Below are 23125 nucleotides of genomic sequence, written 5' to 3'. Positions count from 1 at the left end.
TCAGTTGACTGGAAAGATGATTGGGTGAAGGGAACTGCAAAGAAATTGGGTTGGAAGCACTGCAGCAGCTTATACTACAGTTCTTGTGCAGTATTAAAGATAAAGGCGCAACTCCAGGACGCAGCCTGAGAACTATTCCAGAGCAACATGCAGCCAGCTCTGAGTGTCCAACAAGGTGGGGTTGTATTTCTTGAATAACAGTCTTCTTGAACAGCGTTTTTGAAAGTAGTTGTGACATGGAAAAATGAGCTGATGTTCCAAGAAAAGTGTCAGTGATCCTGGTGAATGGGGGGTGTATAAAGTACCTTGCTTGAATATGCCTTTAATATATTAGTTATAAAGTGCATCAAAATGTTAAAACAGGCTTAAATATTGATTGGTTTATTCAGTGTGAAATCCTGCGCATGTTTGGACAGAAAAAAATTCTTAAACTCTCAGCCTCTCTCCAGCCAGCATGCATAGGATTGGCTGATTGCACCCTATGTGGATTTCTGCCTGCTTTTCAACTGGAGTCCCCAAAGTGGCTCACAACACTTATAGATTGAAGAGAGATACTGGAATAGCATAAACACAAAACTAAATCTAACCAGCTCAACTGGCTAACTAGCATTAGTGATGTTAACACGTCTAACCTATTCAGTAATCCTTACCAGCAATTAAGTAATAAAGCAAAAATCAAAAACATTGTTTTTTGTTGTTGAATCAAACCATTTGTTATTGAACCAATGTACTTAATTCTGTGGTGGATTTGTGACCATTTATACACCTTTGGATTTAAATCAGGCCTGAGCAACTTGTGGTCCTCCAGATGTTTGGGCCCACAACTCCCATTAGACAGCATAGCCAGTGGTGAGGGATCATGGGAGGTGTAGGCTGAAACATCTGGAGGGCCACAAGTTGCCCCAGCCCTGATTTAAATGGGAAGAAAATTAATTAAAGATAATGGTCTATTGATTATTTTGATGAGAGAGAATTAAAGAAAAATATCTAAGAAATTCTCAAATCTTCCAGGGTTGGATAACTTATTGCCTTCAGATGTTTCAGCCTATAACTAGCCAATGGTGAGGCATGATGGGAGTCGTAGGCTAAAACATCTGGAGGGCCACAAATTGTCCACCCTATACTTGAATTACACCAGGGAGATTTGCCACTGCTATGCTGCTGAAATCCTAGCACCACCTGGGTGTTCTGGCAGCATATCGGAGACATTCCAACACCGGCATATCTTTTGTAGCTTTAGCATATCTGGTGTTATGCCGGTGTAATGGAGCTTCCCCCGTATTTTATAGCAATTCAGCTGACATGAAATAAGTTAACATAAAATTGCTCAGCCAAAAACTGGTATTTGAAGATTCCAGGTGCAATACAGTTACTTGGGAGTAACTCACATGAGCTCACTGCAAATTTCATATGAATTCATTAGGGTATCTAAATATAGTGAACTATCCTTTTTTAAACTAAACAAAAATTGTTAATACTGTTCTAGCGCTTTAGGTAGAAAAACGAAGTAATTTAAAATACATATAAATGTTAGACGTCGATTTGATTGTTTTCCAAACTAGGAATGAGGCATCTAATTGGCTAATGAGCTTTCAACCCTCAAGAATATAAGTGCAGTAAGCTAAATATGTTCTTTGGATGATTTCGTTGGCAGATTTGCATATATTTAAATTGCAGTTTGAATTATATTTCCATCGCTCTTCCTTCCCCCTCTCCCGCCCCATGACAACCCAGTAAATTTGAATAAAACTTGCATTTGTGCCTCAACCCCAAGCCGCGTGCCTAATTCACTAGTGATGATTAGCATAGTTTAATTATTGCAGAAAATATGTGCGGGCTCTTAAATCACGGTAGCCAATTAAACTCCTGCCATTCCCTCTCTCGCCCTCCCGGCCTGTCTAACGCTGCGTATCGTGTACGTGGCTGAGCAGCCGCTCCCCGCCCTCCGCTGGAATACCCTTCTGCCGTCGTGGCCGGAGGTTGTGGTTTCCATGGCAGCGGCAAACGGCCCGCAACTGTGCGGGAGAGCGCGGGGGCGGAGACGGAGGGCGAGAGAGACAAGAGAGGCTGTTTGCGCATGTGCACCAACCGCAGCCAGCCTCAGCGTAGAGATAGGAAAAGGGAAGAATGACAATTTATGGCTTCCACAGGATAGCTGTATGTTAGTCTATTACACCAATAATAATAATAAGAAGAAGAAGAAGAATTAAAAATAAAAACGAGTTAAGTCTTGTGGCACCTTAGAGACCAACACATTTATTCCAGTAAAACGTTTCAGAAGTCAGTGCAACCTGGTGCCCTCCAGATTTGTTCGACTACAACTCCCACCAGCCCCTGTCAGAGTGGCCTTTGCGATGAGTGTAGTGCAACACATCTGGAGGGCTCCACGTTGGGTAAGTGCTCTAAATGAGGCGGCTGGATTGCTCTACCCCTGCTTTTCAGGCCTAACAAGCCCACTTTCCCTCCCACTTTGGGCACTGAGGATAGCTCTGAATAGTTCATTCAGAAGTAAAACAGGAGATCACGCTTTCTGCTGGGGAACTCTGGTCTTATTTCGTGTGGAAAATGTAGGTGGTTGTTTCCCCGCCCCCCGCCGAATTAAAATGCTGTTCAAATTATCCTGCTAATGCTATCCTCGCATTGCAGGAGGAAGGGAGGCTGTGACTGGGGCATACAACAGCCCTGCAATGCAGTCCCAATGCTAACATTGTAGGGAGGTTATAAATGTAGCTAAGGCTGGTTAGAATTTCTATGCCCAAATCCTCCACACAAAATACCCCTCAGGCTGCAGCAAAGGTCAATCTGTTTAAACTGCCTCAACCCCCACCACCGCAAAACACTCCCAGCCAAATCCAGCTGCCAATTACATGCAAAAGCCTGGCACTCTATGGTTTTGCATGTTTCAGAAAGATTCTTGCAATTAAAATATGGCGCCGAAGTAAACTCAGAAGTTAGTGCCCGTGTGTGAATCTCTTAATTTTGGAAGTCCCTGGTGTACAATTTTCATTCCCAATTATGGAGCGCGTGCGCCGTGCCATAAGAACGACAGTGCGAAGAAAGTGTTGAAGCAAGTACTGTGCGCATGCGCGGCTTATGGAGTAACGGCCTCATGAACTTCCGAATGGCAGGGCTTCCCGTTTCACACCCCAGCCTCTGATTGGTCGCCTCAATGAGCCAATGCGCCACTACAGAACCACCTCGTTGCTGGGTAGATTTGCTTCAGGAGGGAGAATGACTCCCTAATGGGTCGTTTCCGATTTATTTCGGACTGAACGGAGGACGAAGCAAAAGCCTGACGCGGTTTGATCCTGCGGGGGGAACTGGGACGCCTTGTATGGGAAATAACTGCCGTTGAGCTGGGAGTGGATGAGATTCCGCAATCTACGTTGAGGTTGTTCCCTCCCCCTTTACTATAGGGATAGAAAAATCCAGCCTCCTCAGTGATGTCACTTCTGGTGAAAGCACCGCATTTCCGGGGGAAAGCGAATGGAGGTGATATAGGAAGCACTTCCGGTAGCGCCTTCTTATCATACGTCACTTCCTCCGACTGACAAAGGTTTCATGAAGTTTGGTTGCAACGGGGACCCGTAGAGGCTAGTGCTCGCGCATGTGGGGTGGTTTCCAAGGCAATAAAATGACGCTTAATTTTTTTATTTTTATATCTCGCTTTTCCTCCAAGAGCCTTAAGTCGGCGTATACGCTTCCTTACCCCCTACCCCTAGTACATCCTCACAACAACCTTGTGAGGTAGGTTAGGCAGGGAGAGATAGCGACCATCCCCCAAAGCAACTCAGTAAGGCTTCATGGCTGAGTGGGCGTTTGAGCCTGAGAACTGTGTGAACCGGTGATATTAATGTTCAGGAAAGTGGGACATGGGTGAGGATGGGCTTGATCATCGTCAGAAATTGGGAGTGAAGATTCTCTTCTCCGAACAAAATTAAGCTGCATAGTGAATATTAAATATTCACAGAAGTGTGAATATTAATGATACGGCCTGGGAATCTTATTAATATGGAAGACTTGTTTCAGGCATGCTCTTTAATCTGATTATGGGACGAGGGAACTTTTCATGAACAGGCTTGTGGGGTGGATTTTGGAGAGAAACTCAAATGGGACAAGAATTGAGCTTTGTTTTCTAAATAAAAATCTGTTTATCGCAGTGACTCCTAAATTTTAATTAGGACTGGAAATATTCAATTTTATTAATTACTAACAATGAATGAGGTGTGTACAGATGTATCATTCACTATATTTGTATATATAACCGCCTAAGAGCTTTGGAGCCTTGCTTTTTGACTAATCTCAGTATAGTTGACTATGTCTCTTGAAATCGGTGCTCGGAGTTAATGCAAATGAAGGCCTCCTGGAAAACGGAGGTTGTTGCTGGGTAATCCCTGACCACGCTTTTTATATATTCTAGGAGACTGCGTGTGTGTGTTTGTGTGTATGGTGCGATAACAATGGGAAAGGATGGGGTCATGATCAATAGAGGCTTGAAATTATTTTATCTTCTTCTAGGCTCTTTGACATCCATGGAGCCTCCAGGGGCTGAAGCCTAGTCCCTCCCCAGCTGAGGAATGGCAGTAAGTAGAGCATCTACCTTCAGTCGGCTCTTCACTTCTTAAACTGCCCCAACGTTTCTCCTCTCACAGTTGGCCATCGGAAATGAACTGGATTTAATATATAATGAATCAGCTGAGGCTGATTGAGAAGCCAGGTGTACAAATCCAAACATTTTGAATTTGGAATATTGCTTATTGTGGAACCATCTCAGTATAGCATTTTGAGTATTTGCTACTCTCTGCCCCACAGATACCCTAAGTTTAGCACCAAATCAACTTGCTGTGCATTAGGTGCAACTGCAGTTTAGGGAAACCATCTGACTTCCGAACATATGCTAAATATTAGAGAAGCTACACATTTGGTGCATGTACTTCTAGTCAGAGTTGAAACATTATCTTCGCAGGTTCTTTGATATTTAGTTGCTATTTGGCATAAAGTCAGAAAATGAACTTCAGTGTTCATCCATGTTTTATCCCCCTTCCTGCTCCTCAACACACCGTACTGCCAACTTCCCTTCTTCACCTTACAGACTCCATCGTTGAACCCTCCACCAGACCTCCCTTTTGCTGCCACCTTGTTCCTGCCCCTCCCTGCCATCGTTTTCTTGGTTGTTGGTTCCTACCTGCTACTCCTCATCCTGGTCCTGGTCCTCCGACAGTGCCTGCTGGTAACTGGGAGATGGGATGGAGACAGTTGAAGGAGCAAAGTGTTGGGGGATTTAGAGGTGGAGTGATAAAGGGAGTTAGATTTATGTTTCCCATATTATATGACAGTAATGGTGCTTCCCAGGCACAGCAGTAATTTGTGGGAACAGTAGTCCATTAGAGAGCAAGCAAAAAGTGGTGGTGAACTTACATCACTAATCTTGTGCTGTAGGGATTATTCTCATCTTGGCACTAGTTGCCAGTGTTGCTTAAAAAAGTCCCCAGAGTACATGGTAAGAAATATATAGCCAAATCTGAATTTCCCAGTGTTGGCTTTTCCCCAAACTATATTTTCCAACATGCATTGTTGCTGACCTAGCAAATCCAGGTTACTTAAAAAACAAACGTGACACAAAATCTCAAATCCAGAATTGTTGCCTGCCTGTCCAATACTGAATTACTTTCAATATATACATCCAAGAGGTAAACCATAGGAGCCTAGACCATTGAAAAACAGTAGAGGTGGAATTGCTTCTTCACTCGGAGATCTGGTGGACCAAGGTGTGAATTTCTTTCCTTATTGCTTCCTAGGCCCGAGGCCTTTGTGCCAATTGCTGTTCCTGTGAAAAGCGGCCTTGGCCAAATGTGTGCGAATGCTGTATGGCTTGCGCGGAGTCATGTGACTGTGTCCTCCCTTCCCCAGCGCGCTGTCTGGATCGCTGCTGTCCTTGCACTAACGTGAGTTTACCAATCTTTTCTTTTTCCTCAAGGTAATTGACTAATGATTTAGAAAAATCAATGAATTATGTACCATGGGGTCAATAGACCTCACTGAAGTCTCAGGCAGAAAAGAGTTCCAAGTCATGAAAACATAGGGAGTGGCAATGACTAGGTTTCATCCATGTTAGTATTTTGGCTGGTGGGGGCAATCAGTCATTTTGTGGAGACAGAGGGTTGCAGAGCACAACTCCATTAATTGGTGATAAGGAGAGAGAAAGAGAAATCCAGAGCAGAAGAGCATCTTAGCTTTCTAGAGCAGTGATGGCTTAAAATCCAACATTAACCAGAATTGTGTATGTAACTTACTGGAAGCCTGTAGTTTGGATTTTCACACACACCCTCCTCCTATAGTCCTCCCGCCCAGCAAGGCAGGCCTCCCAGCTTCCTTTGCGGTGAGAATAGAGATCGCACAGTGCTAGCAGCATTTTTCATTGCTCTTGCCAAGCAGCTCTGTAGGCAATCTCTGTAGGCAAGCTGCACAACAGACAACACACTAACCCACCATAGGTAAATGAACCCCTACTGCAGACCGTGGGTTCTCAAGGTGGCTTATTTGGGGGAAATAACCCACCGTGGGGGTTGAGGGATCAGCCTACAAATAACACATTAACTCATCATGGGTTGTTCCAGAAAATAAACCATCATGAATTAATGTGTTGTATGAACCCAGTCACAGACTGAGCGAGCAGCTATATTCAGCTTCTGGGCTTGAGAACAGCTGGTCAGGCACGGCCAGGAAAGAACAGCCCCTTTTTAAAATGAGGAGCAGTCGGCTCTCTTTAAAGCAAAAACCAGGAGTGCATTTTTTCCTCCCGTGAGGCTCTAATTCTACCTGCATGAGTAATAAAACCTATAAATTGTGCAATGGATACCATGAGGTCCTGCTTGAGAGATAACAAGCCACCTGAATAGCTTTAGGCAGAGACGCTTCAAAATAGCAGTGCTTTTTATTTACTAAAGCCCTAAGGCCTTAAAATCCAACATTAACCAGAATTGTGTATGCAACTTGGAAGAGGGGGAGGGATAAACGAGATCAAAAGGGACAGAAGAGGAGAAGGTGGTAGTGGTTGAGGAAGACTATTAATCAGTGGGAGGCAGATAGTTGTGCAAACTAATGGTGTACAATTTCTCTTACTAACAGGGCTGGGAATCGGGGACTTGCTCCTTTCCTCACTTGTGTCCACTCTGTGATTGTGCCTGCACGTATCAGCCCCCGGACTGTCAGAACATCAACTGCATTTGCTTTGAGATCAAATTGCGTTAAGGGACCCCAACCCTCAAAATAATGGAGTTATGATTCGGAAATGTGGGAGGACTTAGGAGTTTTCATATAAATGGTGGACAAGTAAAATGGGCAGTTGCTGAAGCTGGCAAAAATTAACCATCCTGATGCAAGGAGACATGAAACTTGTTTCCCCCCACCCCGGTTTTTTCAAATGATTTTGATCTTTGTAATGCATGTTTGATATTATTGTTTTATAAGAACTGCTGCATTTTATAATAAAGCGAGTTGTATATACCCTTTGTCTGTATTTAATGAGAATGCAAAGGGAGGGCATTTAATAGACACTTGTCCAGTTAGGAACTTGGTTGCCATATTTATGGAAATCTTGAGGTATTTATATGCACTTTCCTTCCTCACCATAATTAAGTGTTGGGTGTTTGTGGAGGGGGCGGGGGGGGGGGGGCTGTAAGGGTGGTATCATTGCCAGCAGATTTTATCCTTTTTTATTTCCCTCAGCTATGTTTCAGTGAACAAAAGTTTCTTCCCTGGCCATCTAGTTGGAGATTGTATTGGTACAGGTGATCACACTAATATTTATCTGCAAGCCTGATATAAATGATGACTATGACATAATTCAGCACTGTGCATACTTGAAGCTACTGACTTTTACAGGACTAGAACTGAACTCCTGTATGTGGGAGACAGCAGCAAATATATGTAAGAACATAAGAAGTGACATACTGGATCAGACCAAGGATCCATCTAGTCCAGAACTCTGTTTACACAGTAGCCAACCTGCTGTTGGCCAGAGACCAACAAAGCAGGACATGGTGCAACAGCACCCTCCCACCCATGTTCCCTAGCAACTGGTGCACACAGGCTTACTGCCTTGAATACTGGAGATAGCACACAACCATCAGTGCTAGTAGCCATTGATAGCCTTTGCCTCCAGGAATGTATCCAACCCCCTTTTAAAGCCATCCAAATTGGTGGCCATCACTACATCTTGTGGTAGTGAGTTATTGTCTAGATAGATAGATAGTAAAGAAATTCTAACTACTTACTGCTTAAGGAAAAATGAGGTCTATATTATTTTATTACCTTTTAGCTTTCTTCTTCTAGGGAGCTCAGTAGCATATACAGTTCTTCTCCTCCCCCTATGCCAGCCCCATCTACCCACACAACTGTCTTGAAAGGGAGGGTAGGTTAAGAGATGGGCCCAAGGTCACCCGTAGCTTTGCAGGTGAGGGAATTTGAAGCTGGGCCTCCTCAGACCTTGTCTGATACTTTAACCACTACACTATATCAATTGCCCATCTACAATGAACACTGTTTGGATCTGTTCAATATTTTCCTTCAAAAATGAACATGGTTCGTCAAAGACGTTAAGTTTTCTTGTTCGTATAACACTTATGCCAGGTCCTATCTTCTGCTGAGGCCTGAGGTAGTCAGCCTTGTGCCATTGGAACAAGCCAGAGAGCTTGCTGGACAGCCTTCCTCAATTGTTCATGCAAAGAACCTAGAGACCGCAGCATGCATATCTACAACTGCAGGATGCACTCCCAGGCTGCATGAAGAAGTAGCAGCAATGTGACAAAACAACCCTGCCCCCTCAACACACACATGCACGTGGTTAAAGAAAAAGGCCCCTGTGCTCCACAGGAATGCGGAGGGCTCACAAAGGGCTCTGGGAAGACGTGGAGGCAACAGACAAAGCCTTTGGATGACTTAATGCACAGGAAAAAGTATAACATCTAAGATCCTCTTCCGAGTGCCTACTCTGAGGGAAGCTCAGAGGACGGCAACAAGGGAGAGGGCCTTTTCAGTGACGGCCCCCCAATTATGGAATGATCTCCCCGATGAGGCTCGCCTGGCGCCAACTCTGTTATCTTTTCGGCACCAGGTCAAGACTTTTCTCCCAGGCATTTAACAACGCTAAGTTTGTTTAACGGACCCCAGAACTGTTGTTTTTAAAATGGATACCATTGTTTTTATACTGTTGTTTTTATGTTCTTGATGGTTTAAAATTTTGTATACTTTTTAATGCTCACTGTTTTTAACTGTTGTAAACCGCCCAGAGAGCTTCGGCTATGGAGCGGTATATAAATGTAATAAATAAATAAATCTTCTATAGTGGCACTTCCCAGGGTACTCACCACCAATTTACCATTTTTTAAAAAATCAAGGTAGATGAAAGATACTTCATTAATGCCAACAGGAATCAAAGTGACATGAAATCTTATGTCTTTTTTTTCTTTAAAAACTTCATGCCATTATAAACATGCAAATATACCCCCATTTCTTACTTTTCCAGATTGCTATCCAACTTCCTAAATAACGTTCTAGATGTAGCACTAAACTATGTTGGGCAGCTGGCTCTAGAATTGCAAAGCAACAACAAAAACCCAGTGTACTTTATTTTGAGATAAATACAAAAAATAATATACAGAGTAAGTAACAGGTAATCCTCCCCATCTCTCCCAGCCTCTGAAAATTTAATGACAACTCATTTTTGCTTCCTTTACCACATGCCTGTTGTAATGTTCTGTAAGATCAGTTTTGTCATAAGTTATGGTTTGTATTTTTGCATAGAGCTTCGGCTATGGAGCGGTATATAAATGTAATAAATAAATAATATATATTATGGCTAATGGCAAGTGTGGAATAAAACAGGACTGGAGTTAGCCTCTAGAACGTTTTGGCTGGTATTTTAGAAACAACTCTGTGAGGAAGGTTTTGCTAATGCAGTGGTTTTCAAATAATAATAATAGAATCATAGAATAGCAGAGCCGGAAGGGGCCTACAAGGCCATTGAGTCCAACCCCCTGCTCAATGCAGGAATCCACCCTAAAGCATCCAGCTGCCTCTTGAATGCCTCTAGTGTGGGAGAGCCCACAACCTCCCTAGGTAACAGATTCCATTGTCGTACTGCTCTAACAGTCAGGAAGTTAATTAATTTATAATTTATTTGTTATTCACCTCTCCCTCTGGTTTGAGGCAGGGTACAACACAAATGCAAACACCATATAACTAATTAAAACATTTAAAACTAATACATTATTAAAAGGCATCTTAAAATTCATCTCTAGCTGTGGCTTCAGAGGACAGATCTGTTAAGCAGGAAAAAGGCTTGCTACCATAATAAAGTAATAATCTTAATTGGGGGAGTCTGGACCTTAGATTAATTAATAAGCCTCTAAACAAGGCTGAATAGGTTAATACATTAGTATATGCAAATAAGAAATTGTGTCTGTGCTTAATGGAAGAGCATTGGTAATTAATAGAGTAATATTAGTAATTAATAGAGTAGTCCAATGATAGCTTCAAAATGTGTGTCCCTCTGGATATACTATCTGTTAATCATATGCAACAACTGCTAATTTACTTATCATCTCATTATTGTTCTCCTTTACCAAAGGTTTCTGGCAATCAAATTAATAGCAAAAGAGGGAATACTACAGCCAAATTCACCACCACAAAAGAACAAACGCGCCTTTTCCAGCCCCACAATCCTGTGAGCCAGAAAGCCGTCTCCATGTTGGAACTGGGGCGCCTTCCCACAGCCAAGATGGTCGCGTCCCCTTCGCGGTGGCTTCTCAGCCAGCTTTGCCAAGCCTCAAGATGGCCGCCCCTCCACGGCTTAAAGGGGGAGGGGGGTGCGTCACTTTCCCATCAACCCTTCCGTAGCTGCAATCAGGATTGCGGGCAGAGATTTCAGGCAGGGGAGGGGCGGGGGAGGCTGCTAGCCAGAACTCCTGGGTTCTAATGGGTTCGAGCCGGAGAAATCGGAGCTAGGATGCCTGGGTCCTCCGGGGAGGGAGTGGGGTTTTAATAGGTTGCAGTAGAGGGAGCTGGAAACCAGGACTGTTGAGTTCCCAGGGACAAGAGGAGGTATAGAGGGAAGACATGTGCAAAGGAGGGAAACGGGGCTTTATTGTGGCGCTGTGGCAGAGTGGCGTGCTGAAGAGCATTTGTAGGGTGCACAGCTGATTTGGGTGGGTGCCTTGGGGTCGTGGAGAGGCTTTCACTGGTTCCTTTGAAGAGCTTAAAAGAGGCTGCAATGCAGTCTTGGGGTGCTCCTTCCACGAGAATACTAGAGAGGACTAGAGGGTATGCATGGAAATGTGATAGGGGAGAGGGGTTGTTTTATCCTAGGGTTTTTGTTTGCCTAGAGCTTCTGATGGGGTGGTAGGCAGAAAGGCTTGGGAGGGTAGAGGTCATAATTTTGGGGTGCTGCACAATTTTGGGAGATTGACTACCTCTGGAGTGTATTTGTGTGTGTATTATTACTCTGCAACACAGGCTGCTGGTGCTGGTGGGTTGCTAGTAAATGTCTTGGGTCTGTGGGGGGATTGGGGGATGTTCTTCATTAGCACCAAGGAAGCAGTCTCTAATTAGGGTGCTGTAACTTTGTCCAGAGGGTGACCAGTTAGTTGGAGATAGGGGTTGGTGACTAAGTGGATCAGGCTGAGATCCCCTTAATTAACTTTGTGGGTTAAAAAGTCCATGTTGGAATAAGAATTCTTTTGTATAATGGGGTTATAATTCTTTAGAAAGGTATCTTATTCATTTTGTGGGGATGTGCCATGCTAATCTGAGAAAGACTAGGTTTTGAAAAGGTGAACTCATCCAAATCTTGACTTTAAAACTACAGCACCCAAATACATTTTTGATGTGCTGATTACTCTGTGGAGGAATTGCAAGCTTGAGAGGGTACAATCATATCATACTACTTGTTAAATTTGGTGGGGGCAGAGAGTTTGTGTGGGCTATTTAATTCACCCTCTTAATTTGTAGGGACTTTGTGATACTAGAGGACTTAAAAGATACAATATTTGTTTCCCTGAAGATATATATCACTGATTTGATGGTATTGTATGTTGATGCTATTTGTTAGAATCTGTCTTTAAGTAGCTATTAAAATTTTAGTTAGGTAGATTATTCAGAGAAAGGTGAGCTGTAATTCTTGGAAGTGTATCCCCAGTATATTGGAGCTGGGAGGAATCTATATAACTCTTCAAGACATCCCATTAATTTTAAGCATTTGATTGTAGAAGCTTTATTTGCATTCCCAAGACACTACTTTGAATAATATTGCTATTTTGGGGGAAAGGAGTGGATGCTCTCAAGGGATATCACATTTGGATGATTTGGGGATGTAAGATCTTGGGGTGGATCTATGAAGGAAGAGATCTTGGGGTGGAGTTACATAAGGGAGAGCCTAATTCATTTGGGGGGGGCATGTCTGGATTGTTTGAAGGTCACACTAAATTTGAAGGAAGCAATAGCTGCTAAACAAGATTACAACTTCAACATTCAACAGAGCAACTTCCTTTTAACAAGCTGCTCCCAAACTCCAGGGTAATCAGTTTTCTTGGGAATAATAACCAGTGAGGGGTGGGTGGGTTCTTCCACCCTCCGATGCTCCCCCAAGCCATGTCGGCTTTTGGGGATGCCCATGAGTGGTATATGGGGGCTCTAAGCCGGCAAGAAGCAGCTGCCTGTCTCCAGGGCCACCGCCATGGAACCTTTCTGGTACGGGATAGTACCACGTGCCCGGGTGACTATGTACTCTCCGTCAGCGAGAACTCCAAGGTGAGTTCTGAACTTTAGTGTCTTTGTAAGAAAAAAAGAATGTTGGGATAGAGGGACTGTGTTGGAGGAATTGAAGAACCTGAGATGGTGAGGGCCTGCTAGCACATCAGATTTAGGATTTTGGAAGTGTGTCTGCTGAGGGTCATGGTGTGATGGCCACCTTCTCCTTTGCTTTTCTGTCTCTTCCAGGTTTCACACTACATCATAAACAGCCTCCCTGGGCGCCTGCGGATTGGGGAGCATGAATTTGACGGCTTCCCTGCTCTGCTCGATTTCTACCGCCTCCACTATCTGGACACTACCACTCTGGTAGCCCCTGTGGGTCGGGTGGTGGCCCCTGCTTCTGCCCAGCCGCCTCCCGCTGGTGAATGGGTCCGTGCCCTCTACGACTTCGTAGGCCGTGATCAAGAAGACCTCCCCTTCAGCAAAGGGGAACCCCTGAGGGTGTTGGCCAAGCCTGAAGAGCAGTGGTGGACCGCCCAGCGTGCAGATGGGCGCGTGGGCATGATCCCTGTACCGTATGTCCAGCCCTGTCCCTATGCTCACCCCAGCAGCCACGGTGCCCCCCGCCACGCTCCGGTAATAGCGAGGGCAGTGCAACGAAGGGTGCCCGGTGCTAGTGACAAGACGGCACTAGCCTTTGAGGCAAGTCATGGGATAATCCTTATGGTGGGAGGCTGCAGAAAGCTGTCGAATGTCTGGTTATTGGTGGGGGGAAGTTTGCCCGATAGTTTTGAATCTATAGAACAGCCTTCCCCAACCTGGTGCCATCCAGATGTGCTGGACTGCAGCTCCCTTTATTCCTGGACAGCATGGCCATTGCTGCTTCAGTCCAACACATCTGGAGAGCAGCAGGTGGGAGAGGCTGCTGTAGATCAATACTGAGCAATGTCCTTTATTTCATGGAGATGTCCTGAACTGGTAGGCACGCCACCCACCCCTAGACAAAAATCCTGTGCTCAGAATAAATGTTGCAAATTAATTAGAATAAAATATTTTACTACAATAACTTCATTTGGAGGCTTGTCTAGCAAAGTGTTGAATAGGTGTAGAGCAGCCCGAGTGGTGGAGGGGAAGGGGCATGGAATACGCAGCATTTGAGGCATTAAAGGTAGATGTTATTGAGGGGGGGCTGCAGAAGTCCATCTATTCTCTGGAATGTTTTAAAAATCACACATGCTTGGATTCTGTCAATCCCAGCTATCCAGTTACTTGACATGGGTAGTAAAATTAGACACATTTTGATACAACGCATACATGCCTTGATCCTGTTCCTCATTTCAAAAAGCAGTTAAGGGAAGATGAAAAGCTATACCAGGTTGGGTGGTTTGTATATTTTTCCAGAAGAAGGCATTATATTGGGAAAGGTAGGTTAAGAATGAATTATATGGGGAAAGGTAGGTTAAGGGTGAGCTGGTTGCTCATGAGTGGTTGGGTAGAAAAATTACTGTATAATCTTTTCCTTTCTGAATGCTTTTGTGTCCCATGATGCTCTACAGGTGGGTGACCTCATTGCTGTCACCAAGATGAACGTCAACGGCCAATGGGAAGGGGAGCTGAATGGGCGCTGTGGCCATTTTCCCTTCACCCATGTCAAGGTCCTGGACTCTGAAGAAGCCAGTTGAGCATTTGATGTCACCTTTGAACTTTGACTTTCCCTGAATGGGCCATGACCCCTGAACTCTGACCCGTGCCTGTGAGCTTCTGGTCGTTTTGAACATTGTACTTCCTGACACGAACCTTGAATTTTGACCTGCCTGGTTGGGCATTATTGATGATCCAGTTCATTGATATTTGATATTTTCAGATCCTTGGATATGGACTTCTACCAACTTGAACTCCTTGACTATATGAACATTGCTCCTTGACTCACTGTTCTTAAATGCTGTGGTAGTTGATCCTATAAACTCTGAGCCTTTATGGGCTTGTTCATATTTACTCCCTATGAACATCAATCCTTCGGCCCTGTGGCTTTCGACTTTGATTATGTGCTCTGCATCCTGTGGCCCCAGAAGTTCTGAGCTTTGATTATTGCCCCCTTACCCTTGTGTATTTTTTCCCCATTTGACCCTGCTCGCATGGGGGCGGGAGCAGTGCTTAGCTTTGAAGGGAATTCCCCCACCCACCTCCACTCCTAATAGAAACCCTGCTCCATTTGTTGTCTGTTTCAAACCGCCTTGTTAATTAAAGTTTCCTGCTGATTATTCCTCACTGATATTTTACTCCTTCTGGGGAGGGGCTAGCTAGAGGGTGAATATGGGGAAAAGGTGGCAGTGTTGCCGTAGTAACCAGCATCACAACCCAGGCCTTGAATGTTGCCATGGTGAACTGGCTCACAGCCTATTGCTGTAGGCAGGAGGAGACTGCAGCAAAAAATCACATGTGCTGTTTGGGGCATCTTGCTTTCCACCTGTTAGTATCATTTCATCTGTGATCACACATTTTGTGAGGATCACGATTTAGCTTCCGATGCGTTCCAACAGTTCCTCCGTACTAGGTATGGTACCTTTTCCTTTACTGAGTTTATATTCAGAATTACCGGAGCCTATCACCCAATTTCATACCTCTTTTTGATAAGAGTGCCAGCTTTCCTGTTATTGGTACCTTCTCGACCTATTATTGGTACCTTCTTGACCAACATCAATGAGATACTCAGAATTTCAGGAAAAGACATCTATACAAGGGTGTTTTAGAAGATAGTGGAAATGTTTAACATTATGTTGGTAGCTTTGTTATTTTTTTCAAAACCTAGTGTATGCGCGTGTGTATCTTAACCCACATATCTATGAATATCTAAACACAAAGTATTCTTTGTATTTGAGAAGAAAATGCTAGAATCATAGAATTTGAGTTAGAAGAGACCTTGGGTATCCTCTAGTTCAACTCTCTGGCTCGATACAGGATCCATAATACAGGATGCAGCTACTGCAACCCTGTCAGGAAGCCATCCGGCCTTTGCTTAAATACTTCATAAGAAGATCCCTGCTGGATCAGACCAAGGGTCCATCTAGTCCAGCATTCTGTTCACACAGTGGCCAGCCAGCTGTTGATAGGAGACCCACAAACAAGTCATGAGTGCATCAACACCTGGGTTCTGCCCATGTTCCCCAGCAACTGGTGTACATAGGCATACTGCCTCTGATATTGAAGGTAGCATAGAGCCAACAGAACTAGTAGCCACTGATAACCTCCAGGAATTTGTCTAATCCTCTTTCAAAAGCCATCCAAATTGGTGGCCTTCACTGCGTCTTGCAGTAGTGAATTCCATAGTTTAACTATGCTGTTTTATCTGTCCTGATTCTCTCACCAATCAGCCTCATGGGATGACCTCATTGGGTTCTAGTATTATGAGAGAGGAAGAAAAATGTCTCCACTTTCCAAGGAATTCTGTTCGGTGGGCAACCCACTCCTACTGTTAGGATGTTTGTCCTAATGTTTAGCCAAAGTCGGTTTACCTGCACTTCTAGCCATGGTTCTAACCCTGCCCTCTGGAGCAAGAAGGAACAAAGCTGGTCCAATTAAATGTAACAGCCCTTCCCTTAATCTTCTCCAGGCTAAATACACCCACCTCTTCCAGTCATTCCACGAAGGACTGCGTTGCGGTTACCAAAAATTTTGCAGTGGGTAATTTCACCCTCCCACAAGGAAACGTCTTTGTTCCTTTCGATGCCTTCTCTGTCTCACCCTGAGGCTCTGCTTATATAATGTAAAATAAGAACGACTGTTTTCGTCTGACAACATGAGAGGCCTGCTAGAAGCTTCCCAGCTCCTTTATAATGGGTGCTGCTATTTCCTTCTCTCATAATAATAGTGGTGGTGTGTGTGTCAGAGAAAGTTCTAATTGGTGTTAGGGGGGGGGTGAGAGAGAGAGAGAGAAAAGATGTGAGACAGTTTCTAAGTTCTAATTAGTGTTATCTGTGATTTGTGGACTAGGTAAAGGCCTGCCATGTTCATGTATTTCACTGTGGCAAGGTAATCTTCAAGCCTCCCCAAGCCATAAATAGCTAGAGCCTGTGCCTTGTGGATCTCAGTTGGTCCACCAATACCATTAATTTCCCCAAAGACCATTTCACTGACTGATTTTTCCACCCAGAAACTTTGGAGTGGAGCTGCACTTCCTCCTGAGGGGCAGCAGGCGGCACTGGCAGACTTGAGGTCCTGATCTAGCGACAGACGGACATTGAAATCAAATGGAAGCTTTTAAGTTGCCAGTTTGGGGGGAGAGAAAGAGTCGAGGGCCATCACGCAAGATGGAGGGCGGGAGTAGAAGTCACCTCATTTAGCCTTCTTCTATGGGGCGGAGGGAGAGGTTAACTAGCTTGCGGATTGAGGAGGAGGGGCATCGTACGTAAAGGTGTCCCCAAAGAATTTGAGGCACAGACCTAGGGGCTGGGACAAACGATGGGGTCCAAAACGCATGGGGCGTTGGCAGATGTGGGAATAGAGTGTGGGGTGATGGGGGTATGTGTGTTGTGGGTTGGGAGACAGCCACATCGGGGGAGGGGTGATCCACAGGCCTCTCAGCCCCTCGCCCCGTGACTCTCTCGCTGTTCCTTGCTCTGCAGGGAATGTCAGGAGCCTCGTGTTTCACATTCCTAGACCCCGAGGCCTATATTTAGCCTGCCCTGCGAAAGGCCAGGGGTCGGAGAGAAGGTTAGCACTGCCTGTCCCGCCCACGGGGGCCCCCTTTTTATAGCCCCGTCGCTGGCTTTGCCTCTGCCAGTCACCCAGAGCCCTCCGGAGCTGTCGTGTCCTGCCAGAGCCCCCCGCTGCACCCACGGTATGTGGGGAGATGATGGGAGACAAAATGGAAACGGGGAGGGATGATAGGGGAGAAGAGACTGACAAGAAGGGATCTCTGACTTGGGGAGGGGTCGTATGAGCTCGGGGACTGGGGAGAGATGGAAGCCAGCACGGGGAGCTTTCAAGATAATAAGCTGGGGTGCAGCAGGGAGAGGCAGATAGATTGCTGTGGGTAGAGAGGGCCCCATTGGGCTGACATCTGTGTAGGAAGCTGCCTATCTGTGGATGGGGCATATTATTCGCAGAAATTATTGCGAGGCATTTTGTGTATGTTTAAAAAAGAGAGGATAAAACTGTCTGTGTCTTTATTCTAAAGGCCAATTCCGATTTTAAACATACTTCAAAATGGACACTGGATTTCAGTCTTTTAAGAAAACGTATCTGATTTCCCCCCCTTTTAAAAATCTAATGGCTGCTGTAAGAAACTATATAATTGGGGGCTTTAAATATTAGATGATCCTCCCATTTCCTGCCCCCTTTATTATTTCTTTAGGGTGCAACCCTTATCTGATTGAGGAATGCTGGGAGTTGTAGGACTTTTTTTTCTGTCTAAACATACATAGGATTGTTTACTAGCTATTTGGTAAGGTCTAATTAAGCTTCCAATTCTTCATACCTCCTTTTTTTTTGTCACTCCATGTAGGACCAGAGGGAGGCATTAACCCACCCCTTTATATTATCTACCACAGCTGTTTCCTCCTTTGACTACTATAAGGACTTGCAAAAGTCTTGCACAGTTGCTAATCCTTTGAGGAAGTTCTGTTCAAATAATCAGCTGGTATCTGGAGCTCAGCTGTGTCTTTCTCAATCTTTCCTTTGTCACTAGCAGTTGCCCAATTTTTCCTGTCTGGGTGTGTTTGTTGTACCATCCCATAATTTGTCTAGTAACCAATGGTCATCAAGTGTGTAGCCTCGCTTTGCCTGGACTTCCATTGCTGCTTAGATTTCTCTCTCTCTCTCTTTTCCCCCTCCTCCTTAATCCTCTTCCATCTGTAAAACAGTTTTTCTAGTGCATCTCTTGTTGTCTTTGTGTCTGTAGCTCAAGTGTTACATCCACAGTGACTGCAGTGCATATGTTGACATATATATATAATCTCGTACCCTCTGCTTTCTATCCTACATTAAAAAAAACATTTCCAGATGAAAAATATTCCTTTACCTCACTTGTGGAAGCACTCTTGAACATGTGTGAGAGAGCCGCTAGACTAGCCGTCTCCAATCTAGTGCCCTCCAGGTGTGTTGTACTACAACTCCCAACATAGATATGGGAGTTGTAGTACAATGCATCTGGAGGGCATCAGGTTGGGGAAGGCTGCTCTGGTCAGAAACTGCATTCTTGCTATGTACTGTTTACAAGACTACTGTCTTAATGGGTTGCAGTAGTTTCTTGGGGGAGAGTCTGCTTTGCTTTTGTGTACCTCACTGTATTGTGATCATCGGGAGTAGTTCTGTGCAAGGACCTGGAGCATGCCAACTTCTTGCTTTGGTTGCTCTCCACCCGCAGCCTGGCTCTTTTGGGCAAACCTCTTCTAGAGGGGTAGCTGTGTTAGTTAGGGTGCAATCCTATACATTCTGGCTGGGGAACGCTGGGAGTTGCAGGACTGATTTCTGTCTAAACATGGATAGGATTGCACCCTTAAATCTGTTACAGATTTATTGGACTATAAATTGTCATGGACTAGATTTCATAGATTCCATTTCATGCATCTGATTAAATGGATTTTAGTCCAAGAAAGCTTCTGCTGCAATAAATCAGCCACAAGGCCTGTTGCTGGGGGAAGGGGGTACAGGGAGGGGAAGAAGAGAACACATGAAAGGCTTTCTGTACCTTCAACAGCTGCTTCATGCAGAAATGTTGGCAACATTTCCTTGGCATGCAGGGTGTGGCAGAGAGGGCGGGGGGGGGGGGGAGAAGAGCTGCACTTCCTATAGTTCTGCATTATAAGCAATGGAAAAAGCCTTTCCAATAAAAAGCTGGCAAACTGGACCCTGTCTACTCTCCCAGTATTCTCCCTAATTCTTAGAATTGCGGGGAGAGCACCTGGGCTGGCTGAAATACTGCTAGGCAGGAACTTCAGAGAGGTAGTAAGTATGATCGTTGTGGTGAGGAGAAGGAAGCTAAGTCCCCCAGGGCCTGAAGAGGTGGAACAAATAGTGTGGCTGCAACTATGCCCACCCTCACTCCCTCCACTATCTTTTAACAAGTGCTTGCTATGCAGAAATCTGAAAAGTGATAGAGTGTGGGGAGAGAAGCATTACCTGTTGAACGGCTGCCCAATGTGCCGAAATCCAAGGGGTGATAGTGCGGTGGGCAAGAGCTTTTACCTGTTGAATGGTTGCCTGTTGGGCAGATATTAAAGACAAATGGGGTAAGGAGGAGAAGCAGCAACCTTACTGGAGGGGTGTGTGGCAAAATTGAAGGGTGTTTACTGGTGGTGAAAGGGCGGTAGAAAGGCTCGTTGGATGAAGAAGAGGAATGTGAGACTGATGGTGACCTTTCTGCCCTTTTAGCAGGGGGTTCTGACAAGGCAGCCCCCAGGCCTAGGTGGGGGTGGGATAGGGGCCAGAGGAGAGAAAGAGGGTTTGAAAGAGGGCTTCCCTTGCTACGTGCTTCCCTGCACACAAAGACCAGTGACTCAGCTATTACCGTAATCATCCCAAGAGAAGCCCAGTTTGGATTCAGGTCTAGGCTGGGCTACTGAGAAGGTTCTGGAAAGCTAAGTCAAAGGGCAGTGGGGTGTTGTATTCCCATGTTACACAGACCCAACAAGTGTCTGGCCTTTTCTCTCCTGTCATAAATCAAACAGCAGCTGCCTCTCACCTCCCAGGCGTTGGGGCGTTATATAACCCCACCCTTGTCAGTGCATCTTTCTACTACTCCCTACACCATTTGCTGCTTCATCTTACAGCCCTGCTCAGTCCAAAACAGGTCAGCCACCTTCTGCTAGTTTAGCCTGATAGATATCCCTCAATGCTAGTATCTACTCCACCGCACAACACATCTAGGGGATGTGTAAATTTACAATCCTTACTCCAGGCTAATTGATTGATCTGTCAGTGTTCAGATACCCTTCGCCTCTTTAAACATGCAGTTGTAAGGAGAATTAGTTTCAGGGTGCTCTTAGCTTCTAAAATGGGAACAGATTGGGCTCATGTGTGTCTGGACTTAAGCAAAAGACATTCTGCCCATGCTCAAATACACTCTCCTTAACCTATTACTCCTCGAGACCAGAACAGAGTGAAGACAAGTTCTGGGAAGAAACCCAGACTCAGGTTTAGCACTGGACAGGATTCAAAGGGGTTCAGATGATAGCATTTTATTTTTATTGGACAGCTGGTTGGGTTAAGTAACAAGGTTTTGAGTAACTATTACGACTCTCCCTCCCTCCTTCCCTGGTCCTATATTCTCAGCATGAGCATCTGTGGCATCTTTGCCCCAATGCTTCAGAGCACATGGTATGTACAAAATTGTTGGCGGGGCCCCAACTACTGAACTCGGCACTTGGACTTATTAAAAACCATCAAACATTTTTGTGAACAGCCCAGAGAGCTCCGGCTATTGGGCGGTATAGAAATGTAATAAATAAATAAATAAATAAATCCTGCAGACCCTCTGCCCTGATTCTACCTCACCGCATGACACCCTGCCGCTTGCCCAGACAATTCACAATCTTGTCCATCTGCCATTGCTCCTAGGTGTCTACCGATCTGATCCTTAACATAGAAAAGCCCTGCTGAATCAGACCAAAGGCAGAATTAGTCCCACATTCTGTTTGCCCATTGCGGGAAGCTATCAAGTAGAACATGAGTGCAACTGCACCTTCTGGCTTGTGTTTTCCAATAACTGGTATAGAGGCCTACTGCTTCACCAGAGGTAATATATATAGCCACCGTGGCCCGTAGCCATTGATAGCCTGATGCTCTGTGAATTTGTGCACTCTCCTTTTAAAGACATCCAACTTAGCAGCAATTGTTACATCTTGTGGCAGTGGATTCCACAATTTTACTATGCACTGTGTGAAGACTTCTGGAGCAAAACGCAGTGATTTGAGATGGAGCCCCCTTTCCTGTAACAGCGCCAAGGCTGTCAGCCTCTCTGAGATATCATAGGCATCCTAGTTGCTACACTTCCCTTTTCAGGTCTTCTATGCTACCAGTTCCATCTTATCACTCCCACACCACTTTCTCTCTCCATCACCTTCATATGCCCAGGCCTCTTCTTTTTTTCTCTTTTTTTTTTTTTTTTTTTTTTTTGCAACTAAGCCCCAACACTCATGGGCTGAAGGATCCAGAAATAGCAACGTGTCCTTCAGAAAAGGACAGAGTTGGAGGGGGGGATCAGGTGTCCCCTTGAAAGGTCAATGTTGAAACTGGAGTCTGGGAGGGGATGTAAAGGGAAAAGTCTTACGGAGATACACTAATTTGGCTTACTTGCCTAGCTCCAGTCCAACACAAGTCCTTGGGAAACTTCACTTCCTTAGGAATAGGGAAATGACAACGATCGTTTATCCCTTCATAGTTTTTAGCTGCACATCTGATGTTAACAAGCAAGGTGGTTAAAAAGTGGGTCTCTCATTACATGCATCTCAGTGAATGGAAGTTCTAATCCGTATTTTATTATTATAAGTATAAACTTCGATCTGGGGAATTTTATCCCAGGATTTTGCAATTTTATTACAGGCCGCGTGAATTAAATCTTTATTTTTTCCGTGCCTGACTCAACGGAGACGAACAATTGACCTTACACGTCGCGTTTTGTTTCCTTCTATTTAAATAAATACCTCCCCGATATTTCGGTGAGGGTTCGGGCCCTTTAAGTCTCCTCCCTCTCCCCCCCCCCCCCCGCTCTCAGTGAGTCAATTTCACACCCTTTTCCGCCTGGCTGAGCCGCATGACGTTCGATTCTGGAACGCTGGGGTTCAGAGCGTTCGATTCGAGTTCCTCACTTTGCTCGCGCGCATCCCCGGCTCTCGTTTGCTGCTGCAGACTTTCCTCCGAGGTAAAGAGCCATCCATCTTGATTTAGAGATTAGGAAGGCTCTCTCTGTGTGTCTGTGTGTGTGTCTGTGTGTGTGTGTGTGTGTGAGAGAGAGAGAGAGAGAGATGTTTTCAGGGACGATTGGGGATTTTTTCTCACCCCCCCCCAACCCCCCGTTCCATTTTATAAAATGCAGGAATCTGATTTTTAGATAGGCAGGTAAGATGGAGACAGATATGCTTTAAGGGGAAGAGAGGAGAAAACCCTTCGGCTGGGGGAGGGGAGCAGCAGATGGAATCACGTGGCGAAGCCTAATGTGCAACTGTTGCGTAGGGGGAAGAGGGGGACCAGGCTTATTTTCTAACAGGAAGAGGTTTACAATCCCTTATCGTAAAAATTCCACACTGCTATCCGCCGCCCCCGTTCCCAGTTTTCTGTTAGTTTAGCTTTCTTTGTTCTACAGCAGATTGGGGAAAGGTGGGAGAATTTGGAGCATCAAGGGTGAGGAGGGTTGGTATCGGGAAAGTTGGGGTGACGT

The 23125-nt window shown here is 45.0% G+C and overlaps 2 protein-coding genes across 4 annotated transcripts; both read left to right on the top strand.

The window, feature by feature from the left end:
* The first annotated feature begins 2374 nt into the window (after nt 1-2374).
* On the top strand, nt 2375-7506 carry LOC134406229 (uncharacterized). 3 transcript variants are annotated; one of them, XM_063137549.1, is made up of 5 exons: nt 2375-2393; nt 4519-4583; nt 5093-5230; nt 5799-5945; nt 7129-7506. In XM_063137549.1, the coding sequence occupies exons 2-5, from the start codon at nt 4578-4580 to the stop codon at nt 7249-7251; spliced, it is 414 nt and encodes a 137-aa protein (XP_062993619.1). In that variant the 5' UTR covers nt 2375-2393; nt 4519-4577; the 3' UTR covers nt 7252-7506. The 3 variants fall into 3 exon arrangements, with proteins under 3 accessions (XP_062993619.1, XP_062993618.1, XP_062993617.1); XM_063137548.1 differs by lacking the exon at nt 2375-2393 and adding an exon at nt 3608-3626; XM_063137547.1 differs by lacking the exon at nt 2375-2393 and adding an exon at nt 3671-3747.
* Nucleotides 7507-10903: 3397 nt separating this feature from the next.
* Nucleotides 10904-15011, top strand: LOC134406280 (crk-like protein). Its single transcript, XM_063137625.1, has 3 exons — nt 10904-12807; nt 12997-13452; nt 14307-15011. The coding sequence occupies exons 1-3, from the start codon at nt 12634-12636 to the stop codon at nt 14430-14432; spliced, it is 756 nt and encodes a 251-aa protein (XP_062993695.1). The 5' UTR covers nt 10904-12633; the 3' UTR covers nt 14433-15011.
* Nucleotides 15012-23125: the final 8114 nt, after the last annotated feature.

The sequence above is a fragment of the Elgaria multicarinata genome, chromosome 11, assembly GCF_023053635.1.
Source record: "Elgaria multicarinata webbii isolate HBS135686 ecotype San Diego chromosome 11, rElgMul1.1.pri, whole genome shotgun sequence".
Taxonomy (NCBI): domain Eukaryota; kingdom Metazoa; phylum Chordata; class Lepidosauria; order Squamata; family Anguidae; genus Elgaria; species Elgaria multicarinata.
The sequence above is the reverse complement of the archived record's forward strand: the minus strand, read 5'-3'. Positions and strand labels throughout refer to the sequence as shown.